This window comes from Oryzias latipes, chromosome 23 (assembly GCF_053564925.1).
Source record: "Oryzias latipes strain Hd-rR chromosome 23, Olatipes_Hd-rR_3.1".
Classification (NCBI taxonomy): domain Eukaryota; kingdom Metazoa; phylum Chordata; class Actinopteri; order Beloniformes; family Adrianichthyidae; genus Oryzias; species Oryzias latipes.
Window position 1 is genome coordinate 23,012,130 of NC_136259.1, and position 16,914 is coordinate 23,029,043.

The 16,914-nt window shown below is 43.2% G+C and overlaps 1 protein-coding gene across 3 annotated transcripts in view; it reads left to right on the forward strand.

Moving 5' to 3' along the window:
* Positions 1 to 11,817, forward strand: part of LOC101169403 (endosome/lysosome-associated apoptosis and autophagy regulator family member 2) — a 38,930-nt gene extending 27,113 nt beyond the window's left edge. Inside the window, exons 3-22 of one of the 3 annotated variants that reach the window (XR_013653549.1) lie at positions 943 to 1,132; positions 1,213 to 1,360; positions 1,438 to 1,527; positions 1,604 to 1,709; positions 1,791 to 1,940; positions 2,516 to 2,604; positions 3,316 to 3,496; positions 3,724 to 3,852; positions 5,294 to 5,384; positions 5,475 to 5,577; positions 5,643 to 5,840; positions 5,910 to 6,182; positions 7,590 to 7,763; positions 7,854 to 8,043; positions 8,119 to 8,215; positions 8,282 to 8,383; positions 9,656 to 9,782; positions 9,901 to 10,079; positions 10,826 to 11,036; positions 11,267 to 11,405. Coding sequence is in view for 2 of the 3 variants with exons in the window: in XM_078941807.1 (XP_078797933.1) it covers positions 943 to 1,132; positions 1,213 to 1,360; positions 1,438 to 1,527; positions 1,604 to 1,709; positions 1,791 to 1,940; positions 2,516 to 2,604; positions 3,316 to 3,496; positions 3,724 to 3,852; positions 5,294 to 5,384; positions 5,475 to 5,577; positions 5,643 to 5,840; positions 5,910 to 6,182; positions 7,590 to 7,763; positions 7,854 to 8,043; positions 8,119 to 8,215; positions 8,282 to 8,383; positions 9,656 to 9,782; positions 9,901 to 10,079; positions 11,267 to 11,429; positions 11,507 to 11,575 (2,849 nt within the window). In the remaining variant the exon portion in view is untranslated. Of the gene's footprint in view, positions 1 to 942; positions 1,133 to 1,212; positions 1,361 to 1,437; positions 1,528 to 1,603; positions 1,710 to 1,790; positions 1,941 to 2,515; positions 2,605 to 3,315; positions 3,497 to 3,723; positions 3,853 to 5,293; positions 5,385 to 5,474; positions 5,578 to 5,642; positions 5,841 to 5,909; positions 6,183 to 7,589; positions 7,764 to 7,853; positions 8,044 to 8,118; positions 8,216 to 8,281; positions 8,384 to 9,655; positions 9,783 to 9,900; positions 10,080 to 10,825; positions 11,037 to 11,266; positions 11,430 to 11,506 lie in introns of those variants that run through there. The other 2 variants (XM_078941807.1, XM_004083210.5) reach the window with 2 other exon arrangements.
* The last annotated feature ends 5,097 nt before the right edge of the window (positions 11,818 to 16,914 follow it).

Consider the following 16,914-nt stretch of genomic DNA (forward strand, 5'->3'; position numbering starts at 1 on the left):
GGATCTCCTTGGCAGGCCACGCCCCTACCACTTGAAAGCTGGCCACACTAAGTCTGTCAATCAAACGTTTTGAACTTTGATGTGTGCAGACTCCACCTCTTTAAAAATATCAGGATTATCAATAACATGTTAAAAAGGGATGAGAGCCAGAATGCTTATTCTGACCAACAGAATGACTGAGTAAAGCCGTTTATTTCTCAGTAGAAGTGGATGGGATTTTGGCTTCTAGGAGTCATTTGATTTCTCATATACAGTCACTTGGTCTGACTAACCTGAATGTCGAACAGTGCTAATATAAAATGTTAGTGGAAAATGTAGAAATATAGACATTTTCTAAATAAAATTTATAATATAAAGGCGGAAAGATTATAAGATTTACAAAAAAAAAAACGGTTAAAAAGTCTAAATATCCTGGAGACCACAAACTCTAGTTAAATGCTAAGTTGGTTAAAAACTGTAGGAATCCCTAAAATAGCCCTAATAAACCTGGCACTATGCTAGTTCAGCTAAATTAATTTTTAAAAACTGCAGGACAATTCAAATTAGCTGCAAAATGCTATTGTAACTTAGCTAAGAAAAAAACACAAAAAAGCCACATTTTAAATTTGTTGTAAAAAAAATGTTCAAATGCAGAAACTACCCAATAATTCAATAAGGAAGTAACTTTGAATGCTGAAAAATAGGTGGCCTCATAGCTGCCCTTCAGATATTTGCTGTGCCATTTGGTTAGCATTCCTGTTTTTACAATTACTCATTAGAATGTCCCTTAAAGCCACAACAAAATGTAGTCTTGGACGCACTTGAAAGATGTGTGGACACTGCACATATAAACACTTGGCCCCAATAACAGAATTTTTAATAATAAAGAAGCTTTAAAATTTGAAAAATAAAAAAATGCTAACTTTATCCCCTCCCCCTCCTATTGTTATTATTATTTTTTAGCTTTCTCCTGCCAAGCCGGGATGTTTTTGGAAATGTCCACGCAGCAGTGCACGCCTTGTGCAGCCGGCTCGTACTCTCTCGGCAGCGGCCTGCGATTCGACCAATGGGACGCCATCCCTGTAGGCTTCACCAACCTGGCCAGCTTCCTGGACTTGGGACCAAACGGGGAAGACGTTCAGTCGTGTAACAGGTGGCCGTAAACTCTGTCAATTTCTTTCATGATGGAAACGTGCCTGAGGGTATGAGAACTGTGTTTTGCTGATGTTTTAGCTCATCGTGGACGCCGCAGGGCATGTACCTGGAGTCGAACCGCGATGAATGCACCGTGTCTTTAGTTTACGTGGTCCATCTGGAAAAGCAGGGGTCAGTGTCTTTCACATACCAGTACCCAGACAACAACATCCTCTTCGAGTTTTACGTAAGCGTCCGCGTCCTACAACATGGTAACACTGATGTTCGTATTGTGTAGATATTTATTCCTCATTACTTGTTTAGGTCCAGAACGAACAGTGTCAGGAAATGGCTCAAGCTGACGATCAGAAGTGGATCAGAGTCACCAGTAATGGAGACTGGGAGACGCACACAGTGAGTACTTGGCTCCGCCTCTGCTGAAAAGATGTTCTGAACCCTCGGTGGACTTCTGCTTCTCTTCTCCTCCCAGGTGAGCCTGAAGTCCGGCACAAACATCCTGTACTGGAGAACAACCGGGATACTGGTGGGAGGGAAGATGGTCAAACCCGTGCTGCTCAGGAACATCCAAATCGAGGGTGAGACCTCCAAACATTCACTCACGCAGACGTTCAATTAACAGTCCTCATGGATATCATTAGACGCATGAATGTGTGCAGGAGTCGCCTACACTTCTGAGTGCTTTCCTTGCCGACCCGGTTGGTTCAGCTCCATGCCAGGTTCCTCGTCCTGCCAGCCGTGCCCCAGCAACACTTACTCCGTGAAGGGGTCTTCCTCTTGCACTCCGTGCCCTGAACACCTCTACTCACGTAAGTGCGCCGATGCTCTGGGCTTTTTCTGAACGCTCACATGAAAATTCAAAGTCTGGACTGCATTCAGTAAATCTGCTTTTTAATACGGTAATTTATTTTTTAAAAAGGTTTTTCTTTGGTTACACTAGAAGTGTTCTAGTACCAGTGCACACATTTACATGTTATTGTCAGCTCCAGGTGGATTTTATCTTTTAATTATCAGTTTATAAAATGATGAAATCTGCAGGAGATCATGCTGGAGTCTCAGAGAGATGATCAAGGCTCAGATGATTGGATTTTTATTCTTGTGTTTCAGCAGTTTATATGGTCTATCCCTTTAACACCGGAGCTTGAGCTCCAGTGTTTACTTTCTGGTGACTACCGTAACTCTACCATAACTAACCGTTTACCCAGTTAACTAAACTCCAGTACATTCTGTTTGTTCAGTTTGATTCAAAGTTTTTGGCTCATTTAAATCTAATCTGCTCACTGAAGTCACAAAAAGTTTGCATCATTACATTCTGCTTATTGAGGTGTGAGTCTGTGTTGTGCGTTTGTTACTCGTTGTGTTTCTGATTTGTTTCCTGTCTCAGTTGAGGGCTGGGCTGAATGCAAAGTGAGGCCTCCGTGCTCAGAGAGTGATTACTTCCAGATCCACACGGCCTGTGACGGCGAGGGGAAGGTCAGCCGACGCGCCTCGTCTCACATTTCACACAATCAACATTTAAAAAAAAAAACGCCCTAGGATGGCATTTATTAAGATCAGCGGACAGTTTTACTAGATTCTGCTGGAATTTTTTAAAAATGATGAACAAAAACAATATAACTAATTTAGATTTATGATGTATTTTTGATCATTTTTCAGACGTCTTTTTGTTTAAAAGCCCTACTTTAGCTTTTTCTGCCTTATTCTACTTCTCACTTACTGTTATAACTGTTGTACAACATTGTGGGATAAGCTAACATGTTTATAACACTTATCATTCCTCTGACTGCTCTGAGTTTTTGGTAAACAGTCTTTTGTTTACTGAGTTGTTTTAATAGTAAAATGTGTTCCCTTTCCAAGATCTGCATCTTTGTCCAAACCAACAAAACTGGAATCCTTTCCAGGGTTTTAAACACTCCAATGAAAATGGTGTTTTTGTTGTTTTTAACATATTCTTGTAACATTTCTTCTGATGACAGAGTACATGTATAAAGAAAGTTAGGCTTAAAAATACATTTCTGAGTATTTCTTTATTCAAATGGTTGTAAATCGGGAGCAGATGAAAAATTTTAGCTAATTTTAGATGAGGGACTGGTGGGAGAGTGTGTTCATGCAGAAGAAATCTCTAGTTATTGACAGACGGTTCTGGAATCTTCTGTACTCCCATCATGGGTTTGTTTGATTCAGACACAGGTTTTGTACCGATGGGTGGAGCCAAAGATCTGTGTGGAAAACATCACAGGAGCTGCAGAGCTGCCCGCTACAGGCCAGAGGGAGCCCTGTCCTCCATGCAACCCTGGCTACTACAACAGCAACGACTCCACCTGCTCACCTTGTCCTCCTGGAACCCACTCAGATGGCACCTACGGTAAATCTGCACGTTCAGGCTACACTTGGAGAGTTTTCTTTGTTGGGAATCACAGCTTTTCTAGATCTATTAGTGCTTTACGTGGTGAAAGTTGTGGATTTTTCTGGCTGCATTAATAGTGTCAGCTTCACAAATATTTATTTGAAATCCGTTTAACATCTCGCATGATCAGGTTTGTGTGAATCTGTTTCTGAATGAAGCTTTTGTGTGTTTTCCATGTGTGCCAGCGTGTGCAAAGTGCCCCGCGGGAACCGAACCGGTGCTCGGATACGAGTACAAGTGGTGGAACGTGCTGCCCGCTAACATGAAGACGTCCTGCTTAAATGTTGGAAACTCCAAATGTGACGACATGAACGGTATGCAAAACACCAAACCACAACTACGGAGGAGAGGATGCCATTCAAAAACGGACAAAAAAAACCTGAATCGGCCAAAGAAACTCATAAAAAATAAGAATAGTAGAATCAGCTGTGACACAAAGTCTTTTTGTGTTCTGGACGCAAAAAAAAGCATTTAAAGTGCTACTAAAAAACAGTAAACCGTGAATGATGAACTGCGATACAGCGATGGAACACTGAACAACTAAATTAACCAGATGGAGCAGAAAAAATCAACTTTACTTCATCTCCGTGGTGACTGTGGTTTTCTGCGTTATCAAATGTTATCAAACACACAGGCTACAGCCAATACCAAAGGTCAGTATTGGATGGGTTCAGACAAATGCAGAAAGCTTGATAGTTTTGTGAGCGTACAACAGGGGAGCAACGGATCACAAAACTCATGGTTCAGATTGGGGTTTGCATCATTTTTCATTTGGTTTATAGAAACAAAACATCTCTAAACTTAAGCTATTGAAAAAGTACTTAAGATTTTCCTACACACAGAAGTGCATTCTGGTGCATTGCATCTTGAAAAAAAACTAAAAGTATATATATAAAATTAAAAAAAGTAAGAGAAGCAGGGAATGTCAGAATTTTAGGTTCTTTCATTATGTCCCCTGCAGCAATAAAACCCCCTCTCCTCTAAAACACCTGGGCACAGACACAGCAGCGTCTGCGACAGCAAGTCATCAAACCGAACCACAGAAACACAGAAATATCGCTTGTAGGGGACGTCATTCACGTACTGAGAGAGTCTGGATGATCTCATGAAGCCAGACATAGAGACGTGTTTACTGACGCCTTTGTGGTAAAGTAAAGAAACTTGATCTGTCAACATCTTCAGCGTCGCGGCGGGAGTGTCAGGTTTATTAAAACACTTCTGGACGACCGTCGAGCAGCGACTTAAACACACATTTTAACATTGATGGTGGAGGCGTATTTGACGCACGTCATGTCTGAAGTGATTACTGTAATAATTTGTGTTTTCTGTTTTTAATGTTAAACCGCTTCGAGCTGCACAAAATGCATGAGAAGCGCTATTTTATAAATAAAGTTTGGTTTGATTTGATTATTAGACAACACCTCGTGCACGCGACATTCACATGTGGGTCAGTAAGGAGTCGGTACTCTCACTTTACTGACGACTAGAGTGTGGCATAAGGACCCCATATGACAGCATCACCCGTACGTCATAACTTCCATTAGCCTTATGCAAACCTCAAAATGCTTTTGCCACACACACAACAATGGTATGTTCCATTTTCATGACGTTCCTTCCTTGAGATGTCCATACAAGCCTCCAGAGAACTGTAAGACACACCTGCGCTCCCCTTAAGACGTGGGCACTCCTCTCTACATTCTTTCACGGGAAGTTATCACCAGTGATGAAGCATGAATCTGATTGTCTTTTCATCAGGGTGGGAGGTGGCAGGAGACCACATTCGGAGTGGAGCCGGCAGCTCAGACAACAACTATCTCATCCTCAGCTTGCATGTTCCTGGTTTCAAGTAAGTTCTTCGTGTTTCCTGGAGTTCAGGTTTACGTCTTTGCGATGTAAAGTGGGAATTGTGGGTAATTTGTTCTCAATCTCATTGCAGAGTTCCTGCCTCTCTGTCGGGGATGACCGGTGGTGAATTTGGCCGAATCAGCTTTGTGTTTGAAACGCTCTGCTCTGCTGACTGTGAGCTCTACTTCATGATGGTGTGTGCTTGACTGTGTTGGTTTGGAGCTGAAGGTAGAAATTAGGTTGAGCTTTTTTCTCCAAGGTCCAGGTTGGGACAGTTGGACCTAAGTTTTCCCGTCTCTCGCCGTTCCTCCCCCTGCAGGATGTGAACACAAAGAGCACCACGGTGGTGGAGTCCTGGGAGGGCAGTAAGGAGAAGCAGTTGTTCTCCCACAGCATGACCCGTAACGCTTCCGTCACGTACACGTGGGCTTTTCAGAGAACCAACCACGCCCTCGATGTGAGAAAACACGCCACAGGAGAGCCAGGCGAGCAATCTGAACAAAAACTCACAAGTTGATGTTTGCAGGTACGCCGTTATGTCGGCGACGTGGCCAAAATCTACTCGGTAAGTGTGACCAACGTTGTGGACGGGGTGGCGTCAGCCTGTCGGGCCTGTGCTCTGGTGCCTCAGAACTCCCAACGGGCCGGCTCCTCCTGTGTTCCCTGCCCAGCGGGCTTTTACATAGACAGAAACACCAACAGATGTCAGGAATGTCCCCCAAACACCCACTTGGCCGGCCGACACACCTACGGGGAGGACGCGTGCATCGCCTGCGGACCTGGAAGCGTCAGCAACAAGGTAGAGAGATCTGGATTCAAAAGCTTGTTGGAGTTTTGGACGACTGCTTTTACATGTAGCTGAAGCGGATTCTAAAATGATCCAGCATTTTGTGATGCAAGCACCAAATTTGGCGTAGATGTAGCTGAGGATCCTCTCTTGATTTGAAAAGATTTGATACTCCACATGTTATAAGACTGGATTGTGTGCATTAAAAGCCCATATTGTTGAGACTGGGGCAAATAGACATTAGGAATTCTTGTAATAATTGAATGTATGGCCGCCATCTTTCAAAATGGCTGCCATTTCGGGGTTTTTTCGTGGCAAATGGCAAATGCAAGATATGTGTGGCATATAAACCTGAGCGGCTCTGCTGGTCTGTGGGACTGAACGCCATGGTTTGTGGTTCGTTGCATATGTGATGCACGTTTGCTTCACTTCAAACATCTGGGATGTTAAAGACCCACTCTGATGAAAAGGGTGTTTGTAACATCTCCTTGTGGTCTTTTCTTAACGATGGAGGACATATGTCGAGAAAGTTAAGCTTAAAATCAAATTTCTGAATATGTGTTTGTTCAAAACATTGTGAATCAGAAGCAGAGGGAAAAAACTCTGTTTGAAGGTCTAATTTGTGACGTAGAAAATACACTGCGTGGGCCACATCGCCCCTATAGCCCCTTGCTATATCACGGTTTACTTTTCACGGTTTCGCTACTTCACGGATTTGGATTGTGCATTGTGTTCTGCATTCTGATTGGCTAAAAAGTCACTCAGCGAGTAGCTCAAGAATGGGACCCTTTGATGAGCCGTTCATTACAGTTCTCCAACATAATCGATGGGGGCATGTCGGTTTATAAGGATCTTATAAGAAGAAAAAAGAGCGACAACAACTGCCTATCACTATGTTCCTCTCCCGAACAAACACACCTGCAGCTGCACCGCGGGCTTCAAAAGGAAAAAACGCTGCAGAGGATGCAGCGGCTCAGTATGAAGAGCAGTGAAAAAGAAGACCGGAGTCACTATCTGTTCCACTGTACTTTTTTATTTTTTTCATAATCATTTTAAATTTTCTTCTGTTTAATCCACTCGGGTCGCGGTTGGTGGGGCTAATCTCCGCAATTTAAAGCCTTCTGTTCTTATTGATGATTGAAATTATTATTTGACAGCACACTACAGAAGTTATTTGTTGAAAAAACGTTTCTAAAGTACTTTTATTTGTTAAAAAAACAATTGATTTAGCCTGTTTAATGGTTTGTTCTTTCTTTTCAATGTATAATAGTGTATTTCATTGTATAATAATTGTAAAAAAAATAAAGGTTTCTACTTCACGGGTTTTGCTTATCACGGGTTCTATTTGGAACGTTACCCCCGCGATAATCAAGGGATCACTGTATCATGATTAAACCGCTGTGATGTCTCCCCCTGCAGGAACACTCGCGCTGTTTCAGCGACTGCTCCTTCACCCTCACAGAGAACAACCGCACGCTGACCTTTGACCTCAGCCCCATGAGCGACGTCGTGTCACTGACGGTCGGCCCGAGTTTCACCTCCAAAGGCACCAAGTACCTCCACCTGTTCAACGTGAGCCTTTGCGGACACGAGGTACTGGAGCAGATTCACCTTTTCTGAGATGGTTCCTCGTTTTATATTTTTTTTATCGGAACGTTCTGGTTTATCGCTCGTCTTCCTCAGGGAAGAAGAGCTGCCGTTTGCACCGACAACGTCACCGACGTCTCCACCAAAGAGGACCGCGGCGATATGGCTCAGTTCGTCAACTCAGTGGATAGCTTCATCTGCCAGTCAACCATCATCCCGACCGATGGGCGGGGCTTCAGGATGGTCATTTCCTCCCAGTCCGTCAGCCTGGCAGACACCTTCATGGGTACAGCAGTCGCTGGGGAGGGTTCGCCGCCGCGCTCAGCTGTTAAAACGCTTTTCCTTTGCATTCGTGTTGCAGGGGCCACGGTGGAGGCGGTCCTTGGTGGCGTGAGCGCTGAACCTGGTCTCTTTCCAGACAACTCCAGGAATGTTCCAGACATCAATTTCTTCTACAGGTAAAAAAAGACAAAACTACTTTTGTGTATTTTATTCAGTCCTAACTCGGCCAGACTTCTGCTCAGGTCCACACAGGTCACGGCGTCGTGCGATCAGGGGCGGAGCTCGGTGATCATCGTCCGCTGTAACCCGGAAAAGTCGGAGCGAGGAGAAATCTCTGTGCCCAGGTAACACTGACCTGAAAAGGCTGGTTTCACTGGTGGTTATGTTGCCCATGACTCCGCCCCTCTTTTGTGGCGGACTGCAAATCTTCACCGGCATGGTAAAGGAGCTCCATCCACCTGATCTAAACGCACCAGAAACAATCATAAACGTCAGTGACGTAGAGGGTGGGGCTCTCGTATTGCGTACACTCGTGCATGAGGAGGAGCTAAGAACTCGCCGGTAACCCTCTAAATTTGACTCGCCAGACCAAAGATTTGCTCACAATTAGCAGCTGGCGGGTGTTAATTTCAGACCCTGCTCGTCCCTGAGGAACATCTGAGGCTTCATCCACTGTGGAGATGTTTCAAAAATAAACCTCTACCTCTTGATGATGCACTAATTAAACTATTTCTCCACTTTCTTACTATTTTCTTTTATTTTCCCGGTTTATTTTTTCTTAAATACCTTAAGACGTTAATTTAGTTGTTGCTGTTTATAAGTGAAGTATTTTTTTCATTATTGTTTTTGTATTTTTACTTTAGTCTGAATTGATGTTTTTTTACAGATTAATTAGATAATTATGGAAGCATATTGCATTCAAATAAAGTGTAAAGAGGTTAGTGCCCAGCATGTTTGTAGTTTTTTGCTTTTGTAGTTCTAAAAACAATTAGAACAAAGATCACCTGTTTTTTATATTGAGTGCAATGCACTTCTATAAATCGTATTCAATTTTTATTATTTTTTTATGATAACACCATATTTTTATTGGTAGGTGGAGGGTGTTTGCTTTAAACCCCTTTATCTTATAATGTTTATTTTACTTAAATATGTTTATTCGTTAATTTATTTTGAACAAACTATGTGTAAACTTGTTAACAGAATGTGTAAAAGCTGCTTTATAAATAAAGTTAATTTATCCAATCTACCACGTGATTCATACAAGTGCAGACTTGTTTTTTTAAATATCACTTTGTCATTTTTACAGATTTTAAGATAAAGTTCAATAAAAATATCCCATACATTTTAAGGTTCAAATTTAAACTATACAAGTAAAATTCATTAAAAATATTAGACGACATTTTTGTTTTAGATAAGTTTACAAAGTCTTAAATCTCAAACAAATTAATCATTTTAGGTTGATGTTTTTAAGTTTAAGATACTATCATTGCAACTGCAGTCTAATCCTAATCTGACCATGTTTTCTCTGTTCTTTTGACAGATTAAAGGTTTAATTCACAGCTGCATTAATGTGCGTTCTAACAAGGTCGGTGTAATGACTACATGCGTCTGTGCAGCTCTTGTCCCGCAGGAACCTGTGACGGATGCACCTTCCACTTCCTGTGGGAGAGCGCCAGCGCCTGTCCTCGCTGCACCCGGGACGACTACCACCGCATAGAGGGGGCCTGCAAGGGGGGCATACAGGTGACCCCAGAGGCACACATTTCCCATAAGGCTTTACTTCTGCCTGAAGCTGAAGTGTGATTGTGTGTTTTATCAGAATGTTTCTGCCTTCTGGGTTCTAAAAATGTTTTCTTCTCAGGAAACTCTGTTCATGTGGAACGAACCAAAACTGTGCATCAAGGGCGTGTCGCTGCCTCCTCCTAGCTCCTCCCCCTGTGAGGTCATCGCTCTGTGGCTGAAAATGGGACTTGGAGGCGGGGCCTTTGTGGCAGTGCTGCTGGTGTCCCTCACCTTCTATTTCTGGAAGAAAAACAAGAGGTGAGGCAACACAGGTTTCCCTCTGCAGAGACACACTCAGGTGTTATTTCCAGCTCCAGACGTCAGCGTCGGTTTACAGCAGATGTTGTTGTGGTTTAACCACGCGGCTCTGCTTTATACTTATTTTTAGTTAGAAGAAAAACATAAACAAACTTTATGGTTCCATCAAATTTAACAAGTCATTCAAACAGTGAAGCAGTCCCACACCATCACACCACCCCCGCCATGTCTTTTTTTTTATCTCACAGAACATTTGTCCAAAGGTTTGTGGGGATGATGGAGATGCTTCTTTGTGTTCATGTTGCTTGAACTCTCCTGTGGATCAACGTTTGTCCAAAAGTCTCTTCTCTGACTGTTGGCTCATGACCTTTGAACTGGACCGGGTCCATTGAGGCCTTTTAAGCTTTTCAGGCTGATTTTGTGTTCCTGAGTTTCTTTAAATCACCCCCTGATTAGGAATGGGTGCAAGAACGTGGTGTAAAGTTGGTACCGGTACCGGCTTATACGGTACTACTGTGCACACTGTACACCATATTTGTATACTACCGTATAAAAATGCAGATTTCGGTGCTTCATTTCGAATCATGTATTCTACTCAGGTTTGCTGTACAACTCTAGCCAATCATTTTTCCTCTCCAGTAAATGTGGGCGGGCTCATGTAAGAATGGGTGAAGCTGTGAGAGTGGGCGGAGCTTCAGTCAAGATGCTGAAGCTGAGGCGAGTAAAACTTCATCTGTACTTCACAGCAAAAGATTCTCATTCGGCGACTCGAGGGATACGAATGACGTGTACAACGCCCTGAACAAAAAGACCATCGTCATGGCGACGAGCGGTGAAAAACGCGTTTACTGGACGTGTTAGCCCTGCAGTGCAGACTGCCAGAAATGAGGAAATAAAACATCTGAGGCACATCTTAGCGCTCTCCTGTCACGCTGCTTCTTCACTTCATTGTTTCTGGTAGTTATTGGCGTTTCTTTTTGTTTTTTTAACTGGTTTGAGGGCCGTTTGGGCTCTGGAACCAGATCTAAATCTGAACGTAACCATCTGTACTCCTGACATGTACTTTCTCAGACCGCCTGGAAAACGAGTCTCCGTCCAAAGTGAAGCCGGTTCAGACATGCTTCCTTTGGACGTGTTTTTCATCAGATGCAGCCTCACCATGACGACGGCTTCTGCTCTGTGCTCAGGTTGGAGTACAAGTACTCTCGTCTGGTGATGTCCGCCAACAAGGAGTGCGAGCTACCTGCTGCCGACAGCTGCGGCCTGACGGAAGGGGAGGAGCCGGACGACGACGTGGTCTACGCCCAGAAACCCTCCCTGCTGGGGAAACTGCGGGCCATCGCCAACAAGGTGCACTGACGTCCACATTTGAGAGCAGATTTCCGCTCCAGCTCAGAGTTTCACAATGTTCTTCATTTGTGTGTCAGCATGAGGACAGAGAGAGCAGCGAGTCGGTGCAGCTGAACTCTCAGTCCGATCGCTGGGCCCTGGGATGAACAGCTCCGCCTCCACGCCGCTCCTTCCATCCCTTTTCTATCTGGAAGACGAGTGCGAATCCCGGCTGGAGGACAGTCTGGACCCTCAGAAAATCAGGACGTTTGTGTATTTTCTGGATTCCCAACAAAACAAGGAATGCTTTTAATGTTTTGTAATTTTCTTTTGTATATTTTGTTCAGAGTTCTGTATTTATATTGATGTAAGGATGACAATTCTTTATTAAAGTCCTGTTTGAATTTGGGATGTGTGTTAAAGATTTTTTCTGTACAAAGAAATGCAAATCCATCCATTATTTAACCCTTGTGCTATCTTAGATGACCCCCCCTTCCATTGACGTGTTCTCCCTACCACGACAAAGGTGGATAAAGGTGGAAAGATTTCATGTAATCCATGGACACCAGTGAAGATCACAAATCATTGAAGAGACAAGGTTCAGAGCGCTGTCTAGTGGGTCTAGATGACCCAACTCCCAACGTTAAACTGCCTAGGATAGAACAAGGGTTACAAAAACAAAGCAGACACTAAACACCGGTGATTGTTTCTATAAAAACATGGATTCTGTGGTATTCTAAAAATTCTGATTTTCGTTTTGGTTCAGTTTGTGTCCGGTGTGTAAATCTGCAAATTTCTTTACTCCGTTTAAGAGAAAACATGACCACTTTTACATCAACGCGTTTGTTTACTCAGGAAACATTTAGAGAGTTCTTTTTTCTGTGATTTTTTTTTAACAGAGATGCAAAAAGGAAATCCCATTTTGATTTAAAAGAGAAATTAAAATACATCAATGGGGACATTTTTTTTTCTTTTTACAAAATACTACTTTTGTTTTATAAAAATAATACTTCTTTTCAAATAAAAATATTGCCTGAAAATACTTTTGTTTAAAGTATTTTCAGTACGCCAGCGGAGAGGAGAACAATACTAATTGTTTAAAGCAAAAATACGAATTTAAAAGTATACTACCATTCAGGGCCAGCCCTGGTCTTCCGGGGGCCCTAAGCGAAATTTAATTTGTCGGCCCTCTAACTGATCAGCAGCACCAACAAAATGCAACTGTTATTGTAATATAAATGAGATCCCTTATTACTACATTTTGTGAATGTATTTTTGTTGCTGCTGAAGAATTGAATACAGTTTATTGGTTGCATGTTGGATGCACATTTAGTGGTGCCAAAAAAAAATTAAAAGTGAAAAGAAAAAAATATGAATGAAAAATGTATATAGATATATATTTTTTTAATGTAACATTAGGCACTCCACCTCCTCTTGCACGCGTCCTTGTTGTCTCCAGTTTCCTGTGGAAGCATCTCTAAGACGTACCTTGTCTCCTGGCTTTAGGAAAGGCAGATGTTTAGCCTTTTGATCATACAGCCGCTTTTCTTCACCTTCATTTCTTCTTTTGCCTTCCTGACTTTGTGTGTAGCCTTTGGGGTCAACAAGTCTTCATGTACTGGTAGGTTGGAGCGAATGCGCCTTCCCATCAGCATCTGAGCTGGTGACAATCCATTTTGTAGAGGTGTACTCCGGTAGATCAGAAGACTTTTTTGACAGTCATCTCTGTCGTGTGCTTTTTTCAGTAGAGTCTTCACTGTCTTTACTGAGCTTTCCGCTAAGCCATTGGACTTTGGATAGTTTGGACTTGATGTTACGTGTCTCACCCCCCAATCTTTAGCAAAGTCAGCAAACTCACTGCTGGAAAACTGCGGTCCATTGTCTGAAAACAGCTCACAAGGAACACCGTGTCTGGCAAACACACACTTCAGGAAACTAATCGCTGCTTTATTTGATGTTGACTGCAGCGCTCCGACTTCAGGATAGTTTGAAAAGTAGTCTGTTACCACCAAGTAACTTTTACCATAACAGTTAAAACAAATCAGTTACAACCTTTTCATAAGGTCTGTGTGAAACTGGGTGAGACATCAGCGACTCCCCTTGTTGTTTCGGCCTGTAAGTGTCGTCTGGCTGATGTCTGGCTAGTAAGGCAAGGCAAGGCAAGTTTATTTGTATAGCACAATTCGTACACAAAGTAATTCAAGGTGCTTCACAAAACAGAAAAATGCATTAAAATCACAATACATCATAGAAATAATCAACGTAAAATTTACTTTAAAAGAAAAGAAAAAATTTGAAAATAGATTTAAAAATAAAGGAAGGAAATGAAAGAAAAGTGCAGATAGGACCTTTCAGTCATATACACGGCTAAACAGAACTGTTTTAAGTCTAGATTTGAACATGAACACAGAAGAGGCCTGTCTTACGACTTCAGGGAGGCTGTTCCAGATTTTAGCTGCAGAATATTGAAACGCTGATTCCCGTATTAACTGCCCTAGTGTTAATACTGCGTATTAACTGCCCTAGTGGCAGCATGTAGAGGTTGAACAGAAGGGGTCCCAGGATCGATCCCTGGGGCACACCACAAGTCAAGGCCATGTAGTCTGAGACACAACTCCCAATTTCAACAAAATATTTCCTGTCTTCTAGATAAAACTTGAGCCAACTTAGGGCAGATCCAGAGATGCCAACCCAGTCTTGGAGTCTGTGCAAAAGGATCCCATGATCAACAGTATCAAAGGCAGCACTCAGGTCTAGCAGGATTAAGACAGAGACTTTGCCATCATCAGTGTTCAGGCGGATGTCGTTGGTTACCTTGATAAGAGCAGTTTCTGTGCTATGATGGGGTCTAAAGCCTGACTGGAAAACATCAAATGAATTGTTTAATAAGAGAAAGTCAGTGAGCTGTTGGTAGACAACTTTTTCAAGGACTTTTCCTAAAAATGGCAGATTAGAGATAGGTCTGTAATTATTCAGTACAGTGGGATCAAGACCGCTCTTCTTCAGGAGAGGTTTAATGACTGCAGTTTTAAGGCCTCTGGAAATATTCCAGATTGAAGAGACATGTTAACTATTTGAGTAATTGGTGGCAACACACTGTTCAGGACAGACTTTAGAAATCTAGTGGGTAACACATCAAGGCAGCATGTAGACGAGCTCAGACGGGTGATGGTCTCTTGGACAGTTTGGTCAGTGACAGGTACAAAGTGAGTCAGCTTAGAGTGAGTATGTGGCCGTTGGATAGTTATATGTGTTGTGGAGTTGATGGCTTTTTTAATGCCCTGAACCTTGTCATTAAACAATACAGCAAACTCATTACATTTAGGTGTGCAAACCAGTTCTATTGGTAGCTGGGTTGGGGGGTTAGTTAATCTGTTTACTGTTCTGAGCAGGACACGAGAGTTGCTGCTGCAACTTCCAATGATTTCAGAGAAGTACCTTTCCCTTGTTCTGCATAAGATCTGGTTGTAAGCGTACAACTCGCCCTTATACATTTCATAATGAACCTGGAGTTTTGACTTGCGCCACTTTCGCTCAGCTCTGCGGCACTGTTGTTTCTGTGCCCTGACTAGATCATCGTTCCTCCAGGGAGCTTTCTGTCTATGTTTTCTCAATTTAACCTTCATAGGGGCAATGGCATCCAGAACATTCACGATGCTAGAAGTAACAGAATTCAGCATTTCATCAACATTGGCACCAAAGGTGTTTTCAGGGTTTATCATTTCTACAAACTGTGCCCTAGTGCTCTCATTTATTGGTCTCCTTTGGACAACTGCAGGGCCAGGCGGGGGTTTGGGAGCAACAGACAGGTCAAAGAATACACAGAAATGATCAGAGAGGGCGACATCAACCAGACTGACATTGTAAATATTAACCCCCTTTGTGATGAGCAGGTCCAGAGTGTGCCCTCTGTTGTGGGTGGGGCAACTTACATGCTGAATTAGATCAAAGGTTTCAAGGACAGCATTGAGCTCTTTTGCATTTCTGTCATTGACATTATCAACATGAACATTAAAATCACCTGTAATGACTAGACCATCAAAGTCTGTGCACACAACTGAGAGCATTTCAGTGAAATCATCAATAAAACTTTGGCTGTGCTGAGGAGGTTTGTACATAACTATGCAGAGTAAGGGAGGAGTTTGTTTTAACTCAATCTTAAAGGACACATACTCAAATGATGAAAACACACCAAATGATAGTCTGCGGGTTGCAATATTATCTCTAAACAGTGCAGAAACGCCTCCACCCTTTTTATTTTCTCGTATTTCCGAATCATGTTAGTAGTTGGGGGGAGTTGATTCTACTAGAACTATGTTTCCTGTGTTTTTGTCAAGCCATGTTTCAGTTAATAACATAAAATCAAGATTAAAAGAAGAGATAAGATCATTGATTAAAAATGATTTGTTGCATAAAGATCTGACATTGAGTGCAGCAAGTTTGAGATTAGTTTCCTTGGGACTGGTCAAAACCTTCTTGCAAACTAGATTTCTTTGATTCGACAGTCTAACTGCCCTTTTTTGCATTCTACGTGGTGCAACTACAGGTATAGCACCAGAAGGAAGCTCTTCATCACAGGGCCCCAGTTTGACATAACCTTTCCTAGGACACTGGGGGCCCGTTTCATCCTAGCTCTGGGGGATAGCACGTCTAAAGGCGCGCAGGGGAGGTCGAGTTGAGGGTAGTTTGGGTGATGGACCAGGAGGAGCGGGAGCTGGACGGGATTTGGGTGAACGACGGAGGGAGCGTGTTGGAGGGGCTTTGGATGAAGGACGTGTTGGAGGGACTTTGGGTGAAGGATAAGGAGGGGGCGCTGGAGGGGTAGGAGAGCTCCTGTGTGGTGTGAAGCTCACAGCTGTTAGGGGAGCCATCTTAATTCCTGACTTAATGAGGCTATCAAAATGGCTAGGTAGGGCCATGGGTGAAATTGGGGGGGACGAAAAGCAAAGTGAGTCTTCACTGGGAGTAGATGTAGCAGGGGGCGCCCACAGCTGGTCAGATGGTGATGTTTCTGGGGCTAAATCTGGTGGTTGTTGTTGTGGTTCTGCGGCTGGGTCCTCAGCTGGCGGTGGTTGTTGTGATGCTGGTGCAGCTGAGTCCTTAGATGGAGGTGGTTGTGGTGCTGGTGCTGCTGAGTCCTTAGATGGAGGTGGTTGTGGCGCTGGTGCAGCTGAGTCCTTAGATGGAGGTGGTTGTGGCGCTGGTGCTGCCGGATCCAAGTCTTTGACCGGTGGTGGTGGAGGTAGTTGTTGTTGCCGTTGTGCTGTGGTTCCTGGGACACTGGCTCGGTCCTTCCTCACTGCCTTTTCAGGGCCTTGGCCTCTATGCCCCAGAGCGTGGAGGAGGTTCTTTACTAACTCTCTTGCTCCACCTCTGTTCAGGTGTGGGCCTCTTCCCAAGAATAGTACATTACATCCCTTGCTCTGCGTTCACACTTGACCTCTCCAAGGTGACCTTCATATATCTGTTGAAGCATCTGCTTGCGCAGGGAGGTTGGAATGACAAA